Below are 24,748 nucleotides of genomic sequence, written 5' to 3'. Positions count from 1 at the left end.
GAAAGAAGATTCCACCTCAACATTAGGAAGAACTTCCTGACAGTAAGAGCTGTTCAACAGTGGAATTTGCTGCCAAGGAGTGTGGTGGAGTCTCCTTCTTTGGAGGTCTTTAAGCAGAGGCTTGACAACCATATGTCAGGAGTGCTCTGATGGTGTTTCCTGCTTGGCAGGGGGTTGGACTCGATGGCCCTTGTGGTCTCTTCTAACTCTATGATTCTATGATTCTATGTGTCTCTTGGGGGCTTTTCCCTGAGGAGGGAGAAGGGCAGCCCGTCAGTCCCTTCTCCCTCCTCGGGGAAAAGCTCCCAAGAGCTGCAAACACGCTCCACACTGCTCTTTTAAAGGAGCGCTGAGCAGAGCCTGTATGCATCCTAGGCTGTGCTCAGCACTCCCTTTCACGAGCCGTGTGGAGCTATGTGTGGCGCTTGCAGGCTTCTCCCTCCTCAGGGAAAAGCCCCCAAGAGCCGCACACATGCTCAGCGCACACTTTAAAGGGAGCGTGGCTCTTGTGGGGTTTTCTGGGAAGTGGGGGAAGGGACAGAGGGCAGCCCCTCAGCCCCTTTCCCCACCTCCCGGAAAAGCCCCCAAGTCAGTGATGAGCTGCCCTTCTCCCTCCTTGGGGAAAAGCCTGCAAGGGAGTGCTAAGCAGAGCCTGGGATGCATACAGGCTCTGTTCAGCACTCCCTTTAAATTTTTTTTTCTTGCACCCCGCCCCCTCTAAAAACTAGGCGCGTCTTATGGAACGAAAAATACGGTAAGTTTACTGCCTCCTCACAGAGGACTCCCTATTGAAGTGCATTGAACTTGTTTTACAGTCGCCAGTTCAATAATGGAACACTAGCATTTTTATTCATGATAAATCTTTGGTGTTCCATGTGCATTTGCATGCAGCAAGTGTCTCCTCAATGTTTCAATCTGTGACAGGGTGACACTGGATAAAGGCTAAACTGATCACTGTGATGGCAAATGCGTTGGTGGTTTCTCAAGGCAAACTCAGCATCAGAAGACCAGTCTTTCAAAGCACAACTCTTTTTATTTTAATCTGGTTCTCCCTCCCCTTCCCCGCTTCATCTCTAGTCCTCGAGCAAATTAAAACACGAAGCAGAGAGAGAAAAAAAACCCTTAATAAAAAGGCTAATTAGGACAACTGATATGCAAGATCCAGCTCTAACCAGCTGCTAGATTTATTTGAGCCATTTAATGAAGATATCTATCTTTGATTTTTTCCCCCTTTTTTAGCAGATTATAATGCTCATTTATATTTTCATTACTGGACAAAAGTAATCCCGTTATTACTGGGAACCTTTATTTACATTGTGATATATCAGTATATCATGTTTAGCTGATGATATACAGTATCACAATGTTGAAAACCAGATATCGCCCAGCCCTACTTGAGGCATTGCTGTTTTGGCAAATGCTTGCCTATGGCATTAAAATACACATATATTTAGGTTGCCGAGGCACCATGAAGTGTTTCAAGTGTCCCCAATTTAATGTGCCACCTCATATGGATCCTGTTTTACCTCTGGCAAGCCAAAAATCTCTTCGGAACACCCCCTACCTCTTTGCCACGGGATTTGGAATTAATCTGAATCAGATCCATATATCTATGAAAGTCCACAGTACTGAAGTTCTCACCCTGGGCCAGCAGGGGGATACTGTAGATAGTTTTCACTCAGGTCCACATATACAAATAAGGGTTTGAAAGTGACGTCAGTGATTGGATAGTTACAGAAAGTTGTTACAGTTGCGTGGTACTGGAGCTCTATATAAGCAGGGAGGCTGAACCCTTCAGTTCAGTTCTGTTCTGGCCTGTGAATAAACAAGAGCTGTTTGAAGAATCACTGTGTCGTCTGATGTTCACCCACAACTTAACAACCCAGCCCGATTTGAGGCATTGCTTTTTTGCAAATATTTGTCTATGGCATTAAAATACACATATATTTAGGTTGCTGAGGCACTATGAAGTGCTTCAAGTGTCTCCAATTTGATGTGCCACCTCTGGCAAGCCAAAAATCTCTTCAGAACACCTCCTACCTCTTCGCCACAGGATTTGGAATTAATCTGAATCAGATCCACATCTGTATGAAAGTCCACAGTGCTTATGTCACCGACTATCTACACTGACCTAGGTAAAAACCCAGGTTCTCAAGGCCAGAAGCAAAATGAGCGCTGCACCCCATAGTCGTCTTTGACTGGACTCAACCATCCAGGGGTCCTTTACCTTACACTGATCTTGTACAGATGTGCAAGTTTTCACCATCAATTACCAGGTGATTTAACAAAGGGGTGGGGATTTGACATTGTCTCGTTCTTGAGCTCCCATTCAGATCCTAGCATAGGCTTGCGTTAATGTTCCAGGTAAAATTGGTTCCTTTTGAAATCCACCTGAAGTTCAAAAATGGTCTTTTAAACAGAAATGTTAAGGCTAAGTACATTAGCTCAGGAGGGAATGTAGGCATTTAAAGGCCATATATAGTCTCAGCTTTTCACTTTTCTTCCTAATTAGATAGGTCTAGTTTCCAGCCCCCTCCATTTGCCTCACAGCAAGCAATTAGTTCTCGGAACAATGGCAGGAAGAAGTAAGACTCCGTTTCCTCCTGTGCTGAGAATGTACTATTAAAGAGAACAGTTACATGCCCTGTTGCTTTTAGATTACTTCATTGTAATTTCCATTACGCATAAAACTACCTTATTTGACAAATTGAATGGAAATTGAAATGACTCTGTGGCTAGATTCACATCTTATCAGATTAAGAATTTCTGTCATATATTTCCTGCTTTTTCACATCATTGCCAACATTTTACCACCTCAAGAGACAGTTTTTATCAGTAGATTCCTGCTACAGGTGGGGACACGGGTGGTGCTGTGGGTTAAACCACAGAGCCTAGGACTTGCCGATCAGAAGATCAGCGGTTCGAAACCCCACTATGGGGTGAGCTCTCGTTGCTCGGTCCCTGCTCCTGCCAACCAACAGTTCAAAAGCATGTCAAAGTGCAAGTAGATAAATAGGTACCACTCTGGTGGGAAGGTAAACGGCGTTTCCGTGTGCTGCTCTGGTTCGCCAGAAGCGGCTTAGTCAGGGACCGAGCAACAGGAGCTCACCCCATTGTGGGGATTCGAACTGCCAACCTTCTGATCGGCAAGTCTTTGGTTTAACCCACAGCGCCACCCGCGTCCTTAGAGACCAACTAAATTTGTTATTGGTATGAGCTTTCATGTGCATGCACACAAAATCTCATACCAATAACAAACTTAGTTGGTCTCTAAGGTGCTACTGGACAGGGACGCAGGTGGCGCTGTGGGTTAAAGCCTCAGCACCTAGGACTTGCTGATCGAAAGGTCGGCGGTTCGAATCCCTGCGGCGGGGTGCGCTCCCGCTGCTCGGTCCCAGCGCCTGCCAACCTAGCAGTTCGAAAGCACCTCCGGGTGCAAGTAGATAAATAGGGACCGCTTACCAGCGGGAAGGTAAACGGCGTTTCCGTGTGCGGCTCTGGCTTGCCAGAGCAGCGATGTCACGCTGGCCACGTGACCCGGAAGTGTCTGCGGACAGCGCTGGCCCCTGGCCTCTAGAGTGAGATGGGCGCACAACCCCAGAGTCTGTCAAGACTGGCCCGTACGGGCAGGGGTGCCTTTACCTTTACCTTTAAGGTGCTACTGGAAGTAATTTTTTTATGGAGTCTGTCTCATGAGACAGGGGCAGTGGTTTGTGGGGACTTGTGCCAGCCAGGAGGCAAGAATCTGAGGCAGGGGAAACTTCAGGGCTGGAGGGTGGAGCACAGGATGGGTTGGAAGAAGAGGAGGAAAAAGCAGGCCAGGCAATTGAAGGACTGGGTGCTTCCCCACACTCTCCTGCATCACTATTACCCAGAACCATGAAGGGACTGAAGAGGAAAGAGCAGAGGAAATTGTTACACAGACACAGTCTCCAGCTGCATGCACACAGCCCATCAGGAAAAGGTACATAAACTGGTAGAGAGGGAGTGGTCCATAGAGCATGGACCTGGAATTAGCTGCCTAGCCTTTAGACTGGTGTGCTGGAGAGCTGTAGAAGCAACTGTGTTATCTTTAAATTAATTTAATTTGTATTGGAATTTTATTTACAACATAACACAACCCCCCCACCCCCCAATACACAAATCCACCCTCATTAAACGTGAACATAATATACAACAATACAAACAATCAAATAAAAGACTTCCTTTATCCTGTATCTGGCCTCCTTATTTACTTCTTATATTATTCCTTTATGAATCATTATTAAGATTTTTCTAATTATAACTTAAATATTCACAAAGTCTCCTGCAGACATTAAGTCCAAGTATGTATTTTAAGGCACTGTTTTGTGAAGTATTCTCTGCATTTTCCCATGCTTTTTGAAACTCCTGTACTAGACAAGAGACAAGAGCAACTGTGTTATCTTTGACAATAAATACTGTACTTAACTATCTGCTGTGCACATTCCTTTGGCTGGGAAGTGCCCCTGACACCTGGCATTTCAATGAAGCTGTAAAGAGAAGGGATGGTTCAATATCAATTGGCCTCAATTTGCATCTTTTATTTTCTCCAACAGCAACCTTGAGGAGAAAGCAAAGCCTTGGGTGGCTGGCTGGCTGAGAACGCACACAGACAAAAATCATTTGAGATACCAAGCTATTGTGGACCTGCACTCGCCCTGTTTTGGTCGATTTCCACTGTAGGATCAAGGTCAAGAGAAATCTGGTTCTGATAGTTCCCAGCAGAAGCCAGCTGCGCACAGAAATAGTTGGCTGGCCTTTGGGACATCATGAAGCCACCTCCTGTCAGCCCAGGCACAAGAATGAAAACTTTCTTCATATGAGAATGGGGAGGATATTTGAACAGAGCAGAGCTTTCCAAACTTTGCATGTTGGTGACACACTTGTAGACACGCATCATTTCACGACACAGTAATTCAGTTTTACAGTGGTACCTTGGGTTACGAACTTAATTCGTTCCAGAGGTCTGTTCTTAACCCAAAACTGTTCTTAACCTGAGGTGCGCTTTCACTAATGAGGCCTCCTGCTGCTGCCGCACTGCCAGCGCACGATTTCCATTCTCATCCTGGGGCAAAGTTCTTAACCCGAGGAACTACTTCCGAGTTAGTGGAGTTTGTAACCTGAAGTGTTTGTAACCCGAGGTACCACTGTACTAGCAAATCAAATGTTAAACCAACCCTTTATAAAAGCTTTCGCATGATACACCTAAACACTGCGGCCAACACAGTAACATGTCACAACACCCAGTATGGAAAGTATCAACTGCTCTAATTAGTTTGGCCCTCAGTTTGAACTCTTAAAGTGGTTTCACACTGGGTGGCTACCGACAGTTCACCAAACAGTTGTCTGCCAACTAACACTATGGTTTGTGGCAAAGGCAAAGGGCCCCTGGACGGTTAAGTCCAGTCAAAGGCGACTATGGGGTGTGGCGCTCATCTCACTTCAGGCTGAGGGAGCTGGTGTTTGTCCACAGACAGCTTTCCGGGTTTGTGCATGATATACCAGCCATATTTTAACATGTTAGAATTCTTACCACACACCCACAGTCACTCACAAATCAGGAGAGCAATAAAATACCTTCATCACTTAACACAGCCAATCTGCCAAGTGATTACAAAACAACCATGTTAAATTACCGCACAGGAAATATATACTGTAATCTGTAATCTACCCCCAGTGGCCAACAGTTCTAAACCATAGTGTTGTGCTGTAAATATAATGCTTGTTTCTACCTGGAAGAACTATCAGAATTTTGACTCTGAGTCATTTGGAGTCAAGGATTTCATTCAAACATCTTCTGTTGAAGGAAGCAGTGATTTTATTTAATACAAAGTTCCCCAATCCAGAGCAAGTGAGCTACATTTAAATCCTAATGAAATAAAGTGAGTCACTGTGGAGGAAACATCTAAGATCTGCAGCTCAACTGGGTGTTCCTATTGAGTTGGCAATGCAGACAGGTCAGAAAATAAGTACTGTATTATATTCCTGTAGCTGCTGCTGCATTCAACCACTGCTGTTGAGCTCATAGGTGCAAATATATAGAACTCAAACCTGATGCTTATTTAAGTGGGACACTTTAAGTGGGTGATATTTAAGCTGCCATTCTACACACATACACTGAGGAATAGGACTAACACCTGGGTCTGGCGTGGGGCTGATATGACCCAGAACGAGTACGAGAGTTAGAATTTTATTCCTTATCCAGCAAAATGTTTTAAGCAACTGTCATTTATCTTGTTCATGAGCTGGACTTTTGTATGTGAAATCTCTCCCCCCTGAAGATCAAGTTTGTTACATTATACCCCCCACCCCCAATCTTCCTTTAAAAAGTATTCTGTGGCATATTTGATACAGAATTCATCCTTCCCTCATCTGTCACCAGGTATCATAATTGCAACAACAAAATGTGGAAACTCAATTATAGCCATGAGAAGAAACAGAGTATCATCTTCTAAAATGAATCTGCGGATGTAACTGAACTATTTACTTACTACAGCATAGGGTCAAGTGAATAGGAAACTATTTGTACTGGGACACAAAGGTGCATTATTTACAATTACAAAGAGGACTTTGAATCAAAGCCTTTCAATTGCCCCCACCTTCAATCTAAATCTGAAAAGTTATACTGCAATTGCAATTTGCTTGCGGGTGAGGGACGGGAATTGAACCTTGCCCAAACCACAAAGGGAAGACCGTAGGATGCTCATTGTACCAGCATTTTCTCAACACAATCGCTAAGGCTTGTGCAATCTGTGTTCACCGCTGGCATGCAGACTTGTGAGGCTGCTGGCAAGGCTACTGCATGTGAACAAGGAGCTCAAACTGATTTGTGGTACTCAAAGGCAAGTGGGCACTGATAGATTCCATTCCAATAAATAAAATAAAAGACTTGTGCTAAAGTTTCAGCTGCCCCTTAAAAGGGGTGGGGGTAGGGAAGAGACCCTAGTCTTGCATGAAAACCTAGGAAATGTATTTTGGTATATATATTTTTTTCTGTCGCCTCCTCCAGGCAGTCAAGTCAACCCAGGCTTGCTGTCCAACATGAATCACTTGCCTGAGGTCTATATAAGTGAGCTGTGGACCTACAGCTAATGCTGGCCGGTTCACTAGGCTAACACATGAGCAGCTGTGCTCACATGTAAGGCCAGAGCAGTCAAATCATCTGGATTTCTGTTTCCCTGATTAAGGGTACAGAGGCTGGCTTTCTTTTGACATAGGCCGACTAAATGCAGCTCCCCTCTTTAGCCCGAAGCAAGCCCTGTGGACTGAATTGAACACAGCTGCTTCGTTCTTGCAAAGGAGAAACTGTAGATGGAAAGGAATCTCAGGTCTCGGTGGTAGGGACACTTATTTAGAAACAAGTCCAGTTGGCATCAACGGGACTTACTCTGAAGACATGAATACTAGTGGTTTGTCTTATACACAGATCCATGCAAGCTGTTTACAACCAATTCAGTCATAAAATAATGAAATTAAGTTAGCTGAGCTCTGGTACTGCAGCAATGGCCAGCACCAATAGTCTGAAATCCTGGCAAGTGCATTTACACTAAAGGTGCCATGTGCATGCATGTGAGGAATATAAACCACAATGCAGTATGCAATAAAATTCAACACATGAACCCTACTCCAACCCTACAGTCTATTAGATGAATTGTAGTACATGCACATTGTGCATAAAAAGTGGCAATGCAACTTGAGAGTTTTGGCCAGCACTGTTCATGAATGCATACCCAATTCAGGTGCTGGAGGAGACTCTTGAGAGTCCCATGGATTGCAAGAAGATCAAACCTCTACATTCTGAAGGAAATCAGCCCTAAGTGCTGACTGGAAGGACAGATCCTGAAGCTGAGGCTCTAATACTTTGGCCACCTCATGAGAAGAGAAGACTCCCTGGAAAAGACCCTGATGTTGGGAAAGATGGAGGGCACAAGGAGAAGGGGACAACAGAGGACGAGATGGTTGGACAGTGTTTTCAAAGCTGCTAACATGACTTTGACCAAATTGCAAGAGGCAGTGGAAGACAGAAGTGCCTGGCGTGCTCTGGTCCATGGGGTCACAAAGAGTCGGACACGACTAAACGACTAAACAACAACAACAACCCAATTCAGAGTCCATGAAAGTGCAATGTCTGAAAACCATGGCTCTATTTTGCTCACACTGTATTAACCAACTAATGTGGTTAATGTAGAAATTCTGTTTGAAATTTGGGAGAGATAGGAGAAATAACTTAAGTCTTGCAAGGGTAGAAATGTTTTCTGCTAACACAAGCCAGTTTAAAACAGCCACACTGGCTGGAGCTGATCGGAATTGGGTTGGGTTGCTGTCTTCTTCTTCTTCGGCGATCACTCGTAGCCGAGTTGAGTCCGTAAGTGCCTGTGGAGGCCAATTCTGGATCCACACGTCCTTCCACAGTGGGGACATTGGTGGGAGTTGATCACGGTGTGGATTTGCCAAGCGTGCCTTCCTCTTAGCACGTTTCTCCCTTGCGTCCTGAGTTCGAGTGTCTTCAAAGCCCATGACACCTTTGGTGAAGGCTGTTCTCCAGTTGGAGCGCTCACAGGCCAGTGTTTCCCAATTGTTGGTGTTTATACTACATTTTTAAAGATTTGCCTTGAGACAGTCTTTAAACCTCTTTTGTTGACCACCAGCACTACGCTTTCCATTTTAAAGTTCGGAATAGAGTAGTTGCTTTGGAAGATGATAATCGGGCATCCCCACAAGATTAAGCTACCATGGACTATTAGCTATTAACTATCGTGGACATGTGAATGAACAGGCAGAGTATGGATTTATTAAAGGTTGGTTCACGCTTGCAGAGGTTCATAAAGCATCAGGATGGTACAGTGAGCAGGGGAACAGTAACTTTTATTGAGTTCCAACATTCACCACGAAGTTGAGTCTCATGCCTCTCATTCCTACCCAGCCTGGCTTTGGAACTCATGAAGAATCAGAAAATCCACAACATTATATCCGAAAGTGTCATCTAGACATTTCACATCAATTTAACTATGATCAGTTCTGTAGTGAATTCATGTCAGCTCCAGCAGCAAGCCCTCAAGGGAGGGAGATTGTTAACCAATCTTTGGGGGGGGGGGAGGAGTAGCATTTAGTTAATTGAAAGGTATTGTCCAGGATCCAAATGACCACATACAGCACATCAACAGCACAGAGAGGTTTTCTTTGTTTATTTAGGTCTTCCTTCCACAGGCAGACTCCTGTCCTCCAAAAGCATTGTGGAATGGCATGAGATGCTTCTACTGGAAGGAAATATCACCCCTCATCTGTGTGTACACAGTAGCACTTTATACTTACATACAAGGTATTCTGGACCCTAGTGTTAAGTATTATGTTCCATATAACAATATTCAACACTCAGTTTCATTCCAGCAAGAGAAGCAGAGCCTTGGATTTTTTTAAACAAAGGATACAAAATTGATTTTTTATTGTCACACAAGATGCACTTATAAAATTCATACAGAATATCATTTAAGAGGGAAAAAAATCATTCCAAGCTTCCCTTAAGCAACAATTAAATAAAAATTAAATTACAACAAATTCACAAATATTCTGAATTAAATTTTAATGATCAAAATTTGTCAAAATGAACACATCTGAAACAATCATTTCTGTATATTTCTAGCTTAGTTTTAAAATTCCTATTCCCACTGTATTCTTCACTTTGGCCACTTCTTCAAGCTGAAGTGGGAATAGAGGCTTGATAAAAGGGGTGTGGGCTGGTGAATGGCTACTTCAGAACAGCCTATATTTTCCCACCTTTTCAACATTCATTGAAGCCTCTTTATCTGAATTTAATTTCTGTACACTGATTTTATTTTAGCAACAGTATCTGCAGCTTTGGAGGAATAAACATGTATTTTTAATTTTAAAATTTAGTATAACTTATCATTTTTTCTGGGCCACTTTGCAATAGCTAATAAATGAACCAACAAAGATCTAATCAGCACGAAAAAAATCTCATATTTAAAAAGTTTTAAATATTGCATTGTGTTTCTTAAGACATTGCCGATCAGGTAGCAAGAAAGCACTTTGAGTGCAGCAGGCTTTCTCACTATGCTGAGCTGAAATGTCTGTTATTCCAGATTCAACCCTTCTTGAATTCCTCTTTGCCTGTTTCCCAAGCCCTATGCACCCCAAGTAACACAGCTTAATACTTCAAAGCCCAAGTACTTCTAAAGCAACATTCATTCTACCTAAAAGTCTAAAACTAAAACCACCTATTTGAGGCTGTCTCCATTTTTGGCCATGTGCAGCTGTTCCAGCAAAGTCAAAGAAATGCTCTTAGCTGATTGACACATTACCATGTGCAAGTAACTTACTGTATTTTGTCTATTCCAATGCAAGGGCTCACAGTTGCAAGTGAAACATCTTTAAGTGCCAAGTGCAATCCCACATGTTGATTTTGCCCTTCCTCCCCCAAGCTTGTACACTTTTAACATTTACAAACTCAAGCTTTTCATGTTGAAAACACAGTGCAAATTAAACAGAAAGGAAGAAAAAGCTGTTCTTGCCCAGTTATCGCACAGTCCACTATTCCCTGTTGTTGGTCAATTTCTGGCTACAGTCTTAACATTTAGACAAAAATATTATGCAGTAAATATTTCCTTTAAGGGTGATTTATTTGGATTAGATGAAATACATTTTGAACAATCCTCTCGTAGCAAGAATATCTTGATTATGTATTCTACTAAAAGTTTGAAAAAGTCTTTTGGCAGGTGAAGAATTTTGAAATGTTTTGTAGTGGCTTATGAAAGCAGAAAGGGATGCTTGTTGTTAAAGACGCAAACACGTTCCCAATGTTATCCTTCTAATTAAGGGGCTTTATGAATAGTGATGCGTTCTGGAAGCACTGTTTCGTAAAAATGGATTTAAATATATTTCACACGTTATTTTTCAGGAAAGCGATGCCGTAGCTTTGCCAAGCGGTAGGTCTCTCAAAACTCACATTTTCCAAAACAACCAAGTTAACGATGTGAAGCTTGATTGGTTACCAAGCCAAGTTATTCACTGTAATAGGTCTGCCATTAATAATTTAAGTTTTTAAATAAATATTTTTAAGTGCCTGTTTGGCACCCATCCATCATGGCAGCGCCTGCTGTCCCAACAGCTCAGTATACTAAGCACATTTTATTTACAAAAGTTTAGTCAATTCTGTTTCCACAAATTGTAAACCTGTCTATCTCCAACAAATCTTTCTTTGCAGATCTGTGTTTTGACTCGGAACTGTCCTGGCTTATATCTTTCTCATCTCCATCAGGAGTTGTCAGGAACTGATCCGAGTTGCTTGTCACAAGTTGTGGCGCTGCATTTTCCTTCTGGTGTACAGGCTGACTGGTCACGGAAGCAGACAGACTTTCATCTGTGGAAATTCATGCACAAAAAACAGAAATTAGGACTTCGCACAGTGGGAGAAGACGCTGATTACAGATCTGTATGTTTATTGGCTTGTCACTGCAATGCAGGGTTTGCAAGTTAAAGATCTGTTCAACAGATATGCAAGGCAACTCAGTAAACGTGGCGTATCAGGTGCATAAAATCCTGCCACTGAATTTCTCTCTTTTGTTGACAGTAGTGTTACATACTCCCGTTTAAGCCATGTCAGTAACCTTCTAACTTTTGCATTTCTAATGTAAAATAACCTTTTTGAAACCTTCAGGTTTTTAAAGATAAAACCATACCAGCCCTCTCTGGCAACTCCAATAAGTAAGAGAGCTCAGTTATGGCAGAAGTTGCTAGTGATTACTATGTATGGGTACACAAAGAAATGCTAAACAAAAGCAGGGAAAGATGAATGGCTCGCTGACACATGATTTACACCAACTCTACACTTTACTGTCCTTCAAAAGCACAAATGGAGATAGTGATTTACCAGAGATCAGTTTTTATTTCACTTTAATTTGCTACACTGGATGGAATGTTCTTTGGAATGTTCTTTATTTTCTTTTGCCCCATTCTCTTTCACCTTTAAGCCTGCCCAACCCTTGGAAGGTTAGCTGTTGGGCCAAAAGAGGCTTCCCATCCCTTCTCTGATGAAATCAGACGTATAATAATAATTTTATTATTTATACCCCAGCCACTGGGTTGGGTGGCCTCAGCCATGCCACATCAGATACTGAAGTTTTAAACTTTATGGAATTAATCAGGCTAAATATTAAATAAATCGAAAAACCATTCTGTCGCATTTTCTTAAAAGCTTAGTTCCTTGGGAGCCAAGTCTGTTGTTAAAGAAGGTAAAGGTAAAGGACCCCTGACAGTTAAGTCTAGTCACAGATGACTCTGGGGTTGCGGTGTTCATCTCGCTTTACTGGCCGAGGGAGCCGGCGTTTGTCCGCTGACAGTTTTTCCAGGTTGTGTGGCCAGCATGACTAAGCCGCTTCTGGTGAAACCAGAGCAGCGCACAGAAACACCGTTTACCTTCCCGCCGAAGCAGTACCTATTTATCTACTTGAACCTTTTGGCGTGCTTTCGAACTGCTAGGTTGGCAGGAGCTGGGACTGAGCAACGGGAGCTCACCCCGGCGTGGGGATTCGAACCGCCGTCCTTTGGATCGGCAAGTCTCAGTGGACCACAGCGCCACCCGCATCCCAAAGCCTGTTGTTAGGAGCAATGAAAACAAAGGCAATCTTTTTAAGAAATAATATGATCAAATTCAATATAATTTTTGGAATTGCCCTGTTCAAAGTGCTTATAAATAACCCAGATAAGATGGAGTAGTTTGTTAGAAGTTCGTCACTAACTGGACTAATATACTTTAATCCCAATACTGTGACTTGAGTTCCTCAGTTCTCAAATGTGGTGCTATTACTGTTCGTAGGGCATGAGGAGTGGACCAGGAGTGCATGATGTTTTAACATTACTGAAACTAATGGAGTGTAGACCTAGTACGCGGCTTAACTGAAAAAATGCTGGGAGCCCCTTGTAAGACTAGGATAAAACAAAAACCAAATGCTGTGCTTTGAAAAAAAATCTAGAAATGGAAAAGACCTTAACTTCCTGTGGGCTCACATACTCAGCTTTCTCCTCTCCTCTCTGCAAGAATGGCTGCAAGAAGTTCAGAGGTTTTGCTTTAGATTTCAATTCAACCTTAATTGTGAACCCCAAGCGGTGGTTAATTTTAACAATGATTTGTTGAAACCAGCCAGCTTCGTTAACTTTGCCCTGACCCCACAATAAGGCCTCTTACGTTCCCAGAATTCTCCTGCCAAATTCTTCCTGGAGAAATTAAAAATTCAGGTCTGTTCTAATTCAGAACAGTGAATATTTGGCATTTTCCCCAAACTGCCAGATATTTTTAAGTGATCAAAAACATGAAGATGCCTTTTGTTGGGTCAATACTGGAAGCAATACTCTGAGTTACATGGACCCCTGCGGTTTCCTAACACTTTAGTTGGTGCTTCCAAGGACAAAGCGAGGCTGCACAGTAGACGAGAGATATGACAGAAGTCCAGAAGTAAAAGGTTCCGCTCACCTTGAGTGGGCTTGTACTTGCTTTGTGATTTGCCTAGTGGTTTGCCTGGGGTGCTAGCAGGAGGCGGGTTGAACAACTTCTCTTCCATGTTTGCTTCTTTGACGTACTGGCATGACTTTCCCAAGAGCACAATGCTATTAAGTACTTTGAGTGATATCAACCTGCAAGCAACAAGTATGTATGAAGTGATTCCAAAAACAGGAAGTGGATATGTCAGAATCACCACTTCTTCCCTTTCAGTCTCCTCCATCCCTGCCTGATTCAAATTTCTGCCATTCTTTTAAGCCACCACTTTCCCCTTCTGAGTGTTTCTACCTTCTCATTCCCATGCCACGACCGCTGCTATTGTGCAACCTGCTTTCGTTTTGCTCTCCTACCCCATCCTGACTTCATGCAAATACAGGATTCTGATGTAGCACTACAAATCCTGCAATGGGGGCTGCACATTATTATATATAAAGAAAAGCATTTTATGCTTGTGAAGTATGGCAAAGCCATCTAGTTGCTTGCATTTGTCATGACCCCCCACCACTGCTAAAGAGATGCCAAGGAAGCAAACCAAAATGAGTCAGGAGCAGAAGCATTCTGACAATTAGGGTCCCTGGACCACATAACTTGTCATTCAGATCCATAGGTGTGTGTAGTATGGGTTGCTATAAAGAAGGTGCAAGTACATAATCAAGTGCTTTACATTATTATCTAATACATAAAGAACACTTTCCCATGGCTCACTTCTGTCTGTCAAAAGTGACTTTATCCAACTACAGTGATACCTCCGGTTGCGGACAGGATCTGTTCTGGAGCTCCGAGGTTTCTGCAACCAGAGGGACTGCTTCTGCGCATGCGCACGATGCGGTAGTGCACTTCTGCGCATGCAGCAAAACACTTCCGGGTTTGCCGCTTTCGCGACCTGAAGTTTATGTTACCCAAGGGTAACGCAAGCCAGGGTGCTACTGTATACTGCTTACATCAATTCTTCCAATTAAAGTCTCCTAAATGAAACATTTTTACAAATTGTTTGATCTGTACTTACCCACAGTAGAAGAGAACAACACAAGCATAAGCCAAGACTCCTTGAACTTTTACTGAACTTGTAACAACTCTGATGAGCTAGAGGAAGAAATGAGTTAACACAGTTAAGCATTTTTTAAATAAAAGAACGATAACAAATCTGGGCATTAAAAAATGAAAATAGTTCTAATAACTATGTAAAAGAATTTCAGATATTTTCTACCTTTCTACACATCATCCTTTTTAAGAAACCTTGCGTCTTTTGAAACACATGGGAGTAATAATTTCAGTAGCGTGACATTATCTTAACTACTCTTCAAAGCTGGCTGTGGGATCTCTCCTCCCCTTTCATATTGTCTTTTCATTCAGCTGTCCAAGGTAGTGGTGGCAGTACTGCTTGGTAGTGGTTCCAGTTCTACTTAGCCAATTCCAACAGGTGAAAGGGGAGTGTTGCTCAGACCCATAAGGTCATCAAGGTGGGGCTCTGCAGGATTTGGGAATGTGTTGCCATCAATATGTTGATCACACAGCTCTATTTATTCCTTTCATCACAAGCAGTTGTGGCAGCTGATGTGGTGAACCAGTACTGACAAAGGTAATGGACTGGATGAGGGCCAATAATTGGAAGCTCAGTCCAGACAAGACAAATATACTGTTGGTAAATGGCTCCTCTGACATAAACCAGTCCGGAATGGGACTATGCTTCCCTTGAAGGACCAGGTTTGTAGCTTGAGGGATACCCCTGGCCCCAATACCGTCCAAGCAGCTCAGAGTGCCTCCTACCAGCTTTGGCTGGTGGTCCAGCAATGTGGGTGTGGATAATCTTGCATCTAGTCCAGGCATAGGCAAACTCGGCCCTCCAGATGTTTTGAGACTACAACTCCCATCACCCCTGTTAGCTAGGGATGATGGGAGTTGTAGTCCCAAAACAGCTGAAGGGCCAAGTTTGCCTCTGCTCTGGCAAATTCAAGGTTAGATTGCTGCAATGTGTGGCACCTGAGGCTGCCTTTGAAGATTGGCTGGAAACTACAGGTGGTGCATAACTTAGTTATTGAACATATGTACTGGCTTCCAATAAATTTCTGGAGCAAATTTTAAGCGCTGGTTTAGACCTATGAAGCCTTACATGGCTTGGGACTCTAATACGTTATAGAACACTTTTCCAGCAGTAGACTCCTTGTTATTAAAGGCCTTCCTCTGAGTGTTCCCTTCAGCAAAGATGTGGAGGCTGGTAACAAGTGGACCTCCATTTGTGGAGCACTCTCCTCAAGAAAGTTTGCCTGCCACCAACATCATCTTCTTTCCAGTACAAAGCTACAAGCCGTTTATTCTCCCAGGCATTTGTTAATTTTGCTCTCTCTCTCTCTCTCTGCTACTGGGGCTTTCTGCTGGTTGCTTTTTATAGAGAATATTTTTTCCCCTTTCGGACATTTTTGCAGGATCATTTTAGGTTTCGTTTATTACGTTTTCAACTTGGAAGTCTGTATCACCAAAACCCAAGCTCTCACAGTAAAGTCCAAAGAGACATTTTAATTTTAAAAGCTAGGTACATAAGAATATATACCATTTTCAGCCAAGCTTTAACCTCACAGTACTTGAGGAAACTATATTCTCTGGCTACATCACATAATACCCCTCTTCAAAAATAGCAAATCAAGGGTTTAGGAATATATTTCATCCCTTGGTAAAATTTTCACCACTTACCATGGGAGTTTGCAATATGACAAGAAATACATGACTTACTAGAACAGCCAATGGGAGAGGAATAAAGCCCATTCTCCTGGAAACGGAGTCACTGTAATCTGTGTATGCCTAGGAGAAAAGAATTGAACCCGAGTTTTTAAATTAAGTGTAGAAAACAAAAATAACAGAGCAAGTTCCACTGGGACTGGCTACACATTTTGGATGGCATCAACCTTCCCTGAAGCATCCATTTAAAAAAAGAACAAAATCCCATTTTAAACTGGTGAAACTTGCCTCATAAAACGGCAAATATATTTGTGTGTGTGTGAATCCAATTAAAATTAATGCAGTTTAAATTCACTGACCTATAAAGAAGGATCAAGCCATCACACATTGTATCAGCAGATTACAAAGACATTTAATGGCATACTACGGCTGCGTTATCTAAAGGAAAGACTTGAATGACATAAACATTAAGGAAAATATGAAATGTGACAGCCATCACCATGCAGTTACAGATGCTGCCTTTAAAACTAGGGTAGCTACCTCATCTATTTATCTCTTCCCCACTCCCCATCACAGCTCTTCCATCTACTTTCCAACACTGAAACCCAGCTTCAACACTTGAACAATGCGACTGTTGCTGCTCGTTCCCTCACAGGTATCTCATTCTCCCACAAATCGTGTCCTGAAGGATTGTGGGGGCCAGATGACTGCCCTCCTTCCAGATTTTGCCAGTCCCACCCATTGCCCACTTCCCTACCCCACTTTTTCTCTACCTTTGAAATTAATTGTGTTGAATTCTTCTCCCTTTGCATCTCTGCATTACACTTCTTTAGCACCCTATTCCATGACTCAATCTTCATAACAGGCTGAGGCCGGGTCTGCCTTTCTTCCTCTCTGACAAAACTTCGAACTTGGTCCTTAGCAATTTCAACTTTTATGCTGACTTGCCCTCCATCCTCTCTTCCTTACCTCCTCTTGAGCCCGTCTTCACCAACAACTGCTCTCTCTTCAGTGAAATTCTTACTGTTTGATCATCACATTCAACAGTGCAGACAGCTCAACCTCCCCACATCCAGTTTCTGCTGCTTCTGCAGCCTCCAAACCATTCAGCCATTCACCAGGCTTTTTCTGCTTGCTTCTTCGACACTGCACTTTCTGTTTTCAATTATCACCAACTTCACGTCTCACATGCGGGACGCGGGTGGCGCTGCGGGTTAAACCACAGAGCCTAGGACTTGCCGATCAGAAGGTCAGCGGTTCGAATCCCTGCGATGGCATGAGCTCCCGTTGCTCGATCCCTGCTCCTGCCAACCTAGCAGTTCGAAAGCACATCAAAGTGCAAGTAGATAAATAGGCACCGCTCCGGCGGGAAGGTAAACGGCGTTTCCGTGTGCTGCTCTGGTTTGCCAGAAGCAGCTTAGTCATGCTGGCCACATGACCCAGAAGCTGTTGTACGTCGGCTCCCTCGGCCAATAAAGCGAGATAAGCGCTACAACCCCAGAGTTGGTCACGACTGGACCTAATGGTCAGGGGCCCTTTTACCTTTACCTCACTTCTCACATATTTGCTCCATTCTTCAGTGAACTATACACATCCCTTTGATCTCCAGCCCTGACTCACATTCATGTTCTCATCCAGCCTCTCCTGCTTCTCACCTGCCCTTGAGCTGAACAAACGACACTGCTACATCTGAACATGTGAACATGCTCTGCTGATGTGTTTGTGAAGTTTGCTCAGCTTCACATAGAGAAGGGAACACAGCATAGTTAGGTACTAGCATCCTATTTAGTTTGAAAGCTGAAGATTGTGAATAACAATATTTTAAAATAGAATGGCAAAAAAGAAAAACTAATATAAAACAAGTGACTCACATTAAACTTGTGCACATCATTTTAATTCCCTGTGCAAAGAGTGAAGTAAGCTTTTTCAAACACTTAGAGACCAACACAGTTTCTGATTAACTGATGGATTCCATTTTCTGGATTAAAACCAGGTGCGTCCTTTAGTGTAAGGAACAGGCATTTTTCATTCTGCTACTTACATTTTTCTGTCGACTGCTAACAAGGTCAAATGCAAGACTGGCTCTGTATTCACTGTAGACCTGAAAACAGAGCAACACAAGTCCTTTCATTCTGATCAAAGTAAATACCAGCAATAAAATCAGTACTGTAATTATTAAAAGTAAATTTAGGATTAGCACACTTAGCATTGCCGTACTGTTTCTCAGATACTCATTTATCATTGACGAGTAAGCTTAACAACTGGATTCCTATGATATGGGATAGGAAAAAGCAGATTCTGTTGGATCAGTCCAGTGCTGTGTGGATATTCTTATCTACACAGGGTTCTGCTCAACCCATATGCAGAATATAGGTGGAATAAGGTGCAACTCTTTTTTTTTTATATTATTCTAAAGAACATTAAAACTCGACAAGTGGGTGAAAAGCTGAACATCTACCTGGACACTAGATGAAAAAGCTTTTTTTTTTTTTAAAAAAAGAAAAGGTATATGTCTACTTTCAGGCTACTAAGTCTAATTCTGATTCAGCAACTGCAACGGCCATTCGCTTCAAATGGGGTGTGTGTGAAATCAGGTACTTCGTAGTATCAGTATTATTTATTAATAAAATCTATGTGTTAATATGAAACCTCACAGGTCTGGGTACCAGAATAAATCTAGTAGGCTAGAGCTATCATTTCCATTTTTCACTGCATCATTTCTGCACTCATTTTACAAAAGTAGGCCATGTATAACTGCCTTTGGCACAATATAACTTATTAAGTGCATTTATTAAATGTGCTTCCACACTATACTGCTGCTACTTTGCAAATCCAGCCACCCTGCCTAAATCTGACCTCGCTTCCTAAATGCACGTATGCGCACACAAATGCAATGAAGGGATAATATTTGCCTCTATTCTTATTCTTTATAATGTCCTTGAAACTAAAACACAATTTTAATGGCTAATATGAGATGGACAAGGCCTGTGGCATTAGCAGAAAACACCACTTCATCTTGTAGTTTTGGGTTTGTTCTTTTTTTACTAAAACCCCAAGATCAACCAAGTAGAGCTAGGTGCAGAAGATATACACTTTGAATTAAAGAATTCTAAAGCCCAGGAACTTGTTTTGTGTATCAGATCTAAACTGAGCTCAAATTCCTTCCGCACTAAAAAGCTCCAGACATTGGAACTCTTTTTCACAGGGAAGTTACTCCAGTCTCATGATCATTTTTTCCCTTTGCTCTTTTCAGCACCTTTTACAGACCTTCAACAACCATTTTGAGGTGCGGCAATGCAGCACTCCAAGTAACAAAGTGTAATGACATTATGATACTGGTAGCACATCTATGAAATTTGCATCATTTTACAGTTGCTTACAAGTGAACCGTATTTGCCATTTTAACGCCTACTTAACCAATATGGAGGGCTCCTTTTTGCACCTCCTCACAATTCTTGATTTACCACCCTGAATAGAAAAGAGGCGTTTATTGAGCCCTACATGAGCCTTCTTCATACAGATACTGCATCCATGCTAAGACCGCATCACACCCAATTTCAAATTTGAATGTACAGTGGTTCGACAATATACTTACATCAGCTGTGATGTCATTGAATTTTGTTATAAAAGCATGTTTTACAATATCTACTGCAATTTCTGATGCAATCACCATACAGACATCTGGAAATAATACCCAAAGATGATCTGTAAAGACAGGGTGAATGTCAGGTGTACAAATGTGTCACAAAAAGCAATGACAGAAAAAGGTGAGTACATACTGTTTGGCCCAACAGTCAGAACCTGAACCTGTAAATGTCTACGTGTTTGAAATCTCAGGAAATGCCAAGGTAATAATTGCAGATGTTTTTGCACCACACAAGCTACAATATTACACACTTGGCAATAATCCACACCATTGTAACTCTTCTGAAGAATGTGTTGCGCATACAAATTAAGAAATTCTCATGTGATTAATTTCTGCTCTTCTCATTTATAAGAGTGTCATTCATGACAGGGGGTAGGTCCCACTTCCTAGTATCAGAAGGCCTAAATTATGATCTGGATAGCTAGAATCTATGAGAATAACAGGTGTTCACCAAGTAAGATGTTTCTTCTTCTTCTCTCAACAGGGTCCTACAGAATTTAATGAACATGGGGATAGCCAAAAACACTTTATCTTAGTGAAAACATGAATACTCCTGTGCCAAAATAACAGGGCCTAAGCTTCCAGTGCTCTCTGGGAGGGCTTTGTGATCAAAGGCAGCCACAGGGAGAGAAAGGAGTCGATGATGCATTGTGAATTGAGACATGTGCTTTTGCTCTGCAAATCTTTTCAGTGAGGCTCTCTTAAAAAAATACCTGCAGATAACCTTCTAACAGAATGTGTCAGGATATCATCCAGGAGAAGCTGGTGGAGGAATGAGTTAGGCCTATATTAACAGCCACCCAGAGAGTAGCAGTAGAAGCATTTTTCTTTCTTCTGAAAGACCTGGCGAGTATTAACAGCTTTCAGTTTTAACCTGAGAATTGTCATCTGTCCAGTTTAAACTTTAATTTTAATTTATTTGAATTAATTTTGGGATGCATTTTAATCCACTGATTGTTTGTTTTTATGCATATTGTATTATTTATATGATGTTAGCTCTGAGCCCAGCTCCAGCCAGGGAGGGCGGGGTACAAATAAAAATTTATTATTATTAGTTATAGAATATAAGGTCCCTGCAGATGGCCAGCAAATGCCGTTCCTTCTTAGGCATGACAGGGTATATACAGAAGAATGAGCTCTGGAGTGCTAACTTTTTGTATGAATAGGGAGTCTATTTTGTTGAAAAAGTAGAAAATGTCAGTCCACAGAAAAACCCTCTACAGTCTCGTTAGAACATAACACTATAGTGTTCATAGCTCACTGTGAAAGAACAAGTGTGCTTGTGCAGTGGCGTAGCATGGGTTGTCAGCACCCGGGGCAAGGCAAGTAATTTGCGCCCCCTAACTCGTGGATTTGCGCCCCCTAACCCTAACCCCCAGATGTTGCGCCCGGTGCGGCCGGCCCCCCTGCACCCCCCACGCTACGCCACTGTGCTCATGCACAGAGAGGAAATTGCAGCACTTTGCTCCTCTCCTGCTCTGTTACCAAGAGCATTATGCATTATGTTTTAACCTGAATTAAAGCACTTGGATAAATCATTAATATAGCATACACACACGATAATAAGCTCCAGTGACAAGACACAGATAACATACTGAAGAATTAATCAAGTCAACCACTTTTGCATTAAAATAGGTACAGCCAAATTATGTTTATGCTGCTGGCAGTCAATACAACAAAAATGTCTCCAAATTTTTATTCTATATTTCTTGTCTGGAAATAGACTTTACCTGGATTCCATGAAAACTGTTCCATGTTTCTTAGACAAACTATCAGTAACAGCACATAGTTGGTGAATCTCTCCTTTATATCTAAAAAGAATAATAAACTTTTAAGGCTACAAAAATAGCAATTTGCATCACCATTCTACAGAAGAGTTCTTATACAGAGGCTAAATTTAGTAGTGGATTACTATTACTTATAAAAAGCTGCACTCTATGCAAGAGCATGGAACAAGTTCACAACTGATGTATGGATTCATCAAATCCAACCTAACAATCTGAACATGGGAAATAAGTTGCCTTTATTGTTCATTTGTTCTATGCACAGCTGGAATAATAAACAACTGTATTCTTCCTCAGGGAAAGGCATACATCCGACACAGCAAAAGTGATGCTCTGCAATACTGGATCATAAGTTGGCTTGATTTAATAATTACTGCTATATGTAACATCTGAAAAAAATGAATGAAAAATCATTGCTAATCACACAGCACAGTCCTATGCATATTTACTCAGAAAGTGAGTCCCACAGCATTCAATGGGTCTTCGGCACAGGCCTCTAGTTTAAGGAGGCAGGAATGAACTTAAGTGTTTGAAACATGTTGAGAGTGACATAAGATTTTCGGTATTTTTAATAGTGCTATGGATGCGGGTGGCGCGGTGGGTTAAAACACAGAGCCTAGGATCTGCCGATCACCGTTGCTCGGTCCCTGCTCCTGCCAACCTAGTACAGTGGTACCTCTGGTTACGTACTTAATTCGTTCCGGAGGTCTGTTCTTAACCTGAAACTGTTCTTAACCTGAAGCACCACTTTAGCTAATGGGGCCTCCTGCTGCTGCCGTGCCACTGGAGCACGATTTCTGTTCTCAGCCTGAAGCAAAGTTCTTAACCTGAGGTACTATTTCTGGGTTAGTGGAGTCTGTAACCTGAAGCGTATGTAACCTGAGGTACCACTGTAGTTCGAAAGCACATCAAAGTGCAAGTAGATAAATAGGTACCGCTCCGGCGGGAAGGTAAACCGCGTTTCCATGCACTGCTCTGGTTCTCCAGAAGTGGCTTATTCATGCTGGCTACATGACCCGGAAGCTGTACGCCAGTTCCCTCGGCCAATTAAGTGAGATGAGTGCTGCAACCCCAGAGTCGGCCACGACTGGACCTAATGGTCAGGGGTCCCTTTACCTTTACATGAATTTAACACACAATAAAATCTGAATATAGTGTAGCTGCATCACACATGGGGGTTCTGCTCCAGAGGCAAAGCATATAAGCAACACTGAATATAGTCAAAGTTTACTGGGCTGCTAGCAAGGGGGGGGGGTGTCCCTCACTGAGGCCCTCCCCGTGTCTCTTAACTGCCTTCCCTTACTTTCTCTCTCCCCATTGCAAAGGAAGGTGGCCGCCAGAGCCAAGTGAGTTTAATTGAATTCATGCAAGTGATGTGCCTGCACTGCACAGAATTAGAAGCAAAGCAAGACAGCAGTGGGGTACATGGACCGAAGACTGGATTTCATCTCAAAACCAAGCAAGGTGAACAAACCTTGGTCACAATGTAGGACTTGTCTGGACAGAGTTAAAGCACGAGTCTGGTTAGGATGACATGCTAAACCAAACTATGGCTTCGGTCAGCACAGGAGCAGACACAGCCTCTTCCCCAGGAGCCCATACATTTGCATTAGGCTACGGTTTGGCTTAATTTTATATGTGAACCAGACCAAAATAAATACATATCTATAAAAGAACTGCTACTTCATTAGGGTGGGAGCCAAAGAATGTTACTCATGAGTCGGTTTCATGAAAGTCAGTATGAAACAATAGTCATCATGACTACTGTAACTTCGTTATTCTGCTCTGTGGGACTTGATTACAACTAACTTAGTCTGGTTCCATCTTTATTAGCCTGATTAAAAATAGTGAAACCTCAAAACAGGATTTGTACACCACTTCATAACTCACCCATGGTTTTATTTTCAGTACTGCTGTTCAAGAGAAAAACATTTTCCAACCCAGATCGGGGTGGTGAACAAGCCCTTGCCATACTTGAAGAGGAACACCACAAATTACGATCACGCAGGATTTTATGAAATACCACCACCACTGATTTCACACATGCTACATGATATATAATGTATTAGAAGCACATACTCCTGAGTTAGCAGCTCACATATATGTACATACCACTGTTTGACATCTGAAACAGATTATTCTTTTCAAACTTCTTGAAAACGCTTCCTTTAATTTCAACAAACTGCAATTTAAAGAAAGTAACACTCTTATACTTCCATTTTTTTAAAAAAAACATTTTCTACAAAATATGTTGACTGAGAACATATAAATCATTTAACAGAAGTACTGTCACACATCACAGTTGCCAAAGCCAGTGAGGCAAATATATCTATAAAACACTTACATTGTTAGACATCATGATAGTAAGTAGCGACTTGTTGTGCGAGTTGAAGGCTACATTGAGTGTCGTTGCTTGGACCATTATCAGGATAGCATGCAAGACTGTAGTCATATATGTTAAGGTAAATGCTTTTTAGAAGAAAATATTAAATTGCAATATATATTATGCTAAGTTTTAAGATACCCCCTCCCCCCCATTAATCAAAGCAGACTTTTAAATATCATTGTGCTATACCAGGCATAGACAAACTCAGCCCTCCAGATCTTTTGGTACTACAATTCCCATCATCCCTGACCACTGGTCCTGTTAGCTAAGGATGATGGGAGTTGTAGTTCCAAAACATCTGGAGGGCCGAGTTTGCCTATGCCTGTGCTATACTATGGAGTAGCTTGCTGATAAACATGCAGTTATATCAACCATGTCCATTGCATGATTTTAAGCATTCCAAGAGAAGGTTCGTACTGGTTTGCTACCACTATCCCTGAGAGACGTGGGTGTGCATGCCCTACTAATATTTATTATCCATTTCGTAATGTAGTGAACCACTGTTGTTCTTCTTCTCCAGACAAAATACAACTCTGGGTTTAGGTGTAACAATAAACACAACCATGGCTCAGCTCTAGGTAGCATAGCAGCAGCAGGACCAGGGAAGGAAATAAGTAGCTGCCATTTTCCCTCCCAGCACCTGCACGCTGACTCCTTGGTTTAGCCATGGTTTAGCTAAGAGTTAATGCAAGACAGGCCAGGGGCAAGAATTAAAAGCAAGGTTA

General features: G+C 42.2%; 2 protein-coding genes across 4 annotated transcripts in view; both read right to left on the bottom strand.

The window, feature by feature from the left end:
• PROM1 (prominin 1) overlaps window positions 1-24,748 on the bottom strand; it is a 254,938-nt gene that overhangs the window by 133,902 nt on the left and 96,288 nt on the right. The gene's annotated exons all lie outside the window — the stretch shown is intronic.
• TAPT1 (transmembrane anterior posterior transformation 1) overlaps window positions 10,037-24,748 on the bottom strand; it is a 66,215-nt gene continuing 51,503 nt past the window's right edge. For all 3 annotated transcript variants that reach the window (XM_081925627.1, XM_081925625.1, XM_081925626.1), the window contains 9 exons: window positions 23,982-24,079; window positions 23,750-23,819; window positions 21,584-21,664; window positions 19,803-19,912; window positions 18,249-18,308; window positions 16,262-16,330; window positions 14,541-14,617; window positions 13,508-13,668; window positions 10,037-11,398 (listed from right to left, as the gene is read on the bottom strand). In XM_081925627.1, coding sequence (XP_081781753.1) covers window positions 11,181-11,398; window positions 13,508-13,668; window positions 14,541-14,617; window positions 16,262-16,330; window positions 18,249-18,308; window positions 19,803-19,912; window positions 21,584-21,664; window positions 23,750-23,819; window positions 23,982-24,079 — 944 coding nt within the window. In that variant the 3' untranslated portion in view covers window positions 10,037-11,180. The remainder of the gene's footprint in view (window positions 11,399-13,507; window positions 13,669-14,540; window positions 14,618-16,261; window positions 16,331-18,248; window positions 18,309-19,802; window positions 19,913-21,583; window positions 21,665-23,749; window positions 23,820-23,981; window positions 24,080-24,748) is intronic.

This window comes from Podarcis melisellensis (genome assembly GCF_964234715.1).
Source record: "Podarcis melisellensis genome assembly, chromosome: 9".
Lineage (NCBI taxonomy): Eukaryota > Metazoa > Chordata > Lepidosauria > Squamata > Lacertidae > Podarcis > Podarcis melisellensis.
Note: the sequence above shows the minus strand (reverse complement) of the source record. Positions and strands in the feature narration are given on the sequence as shown.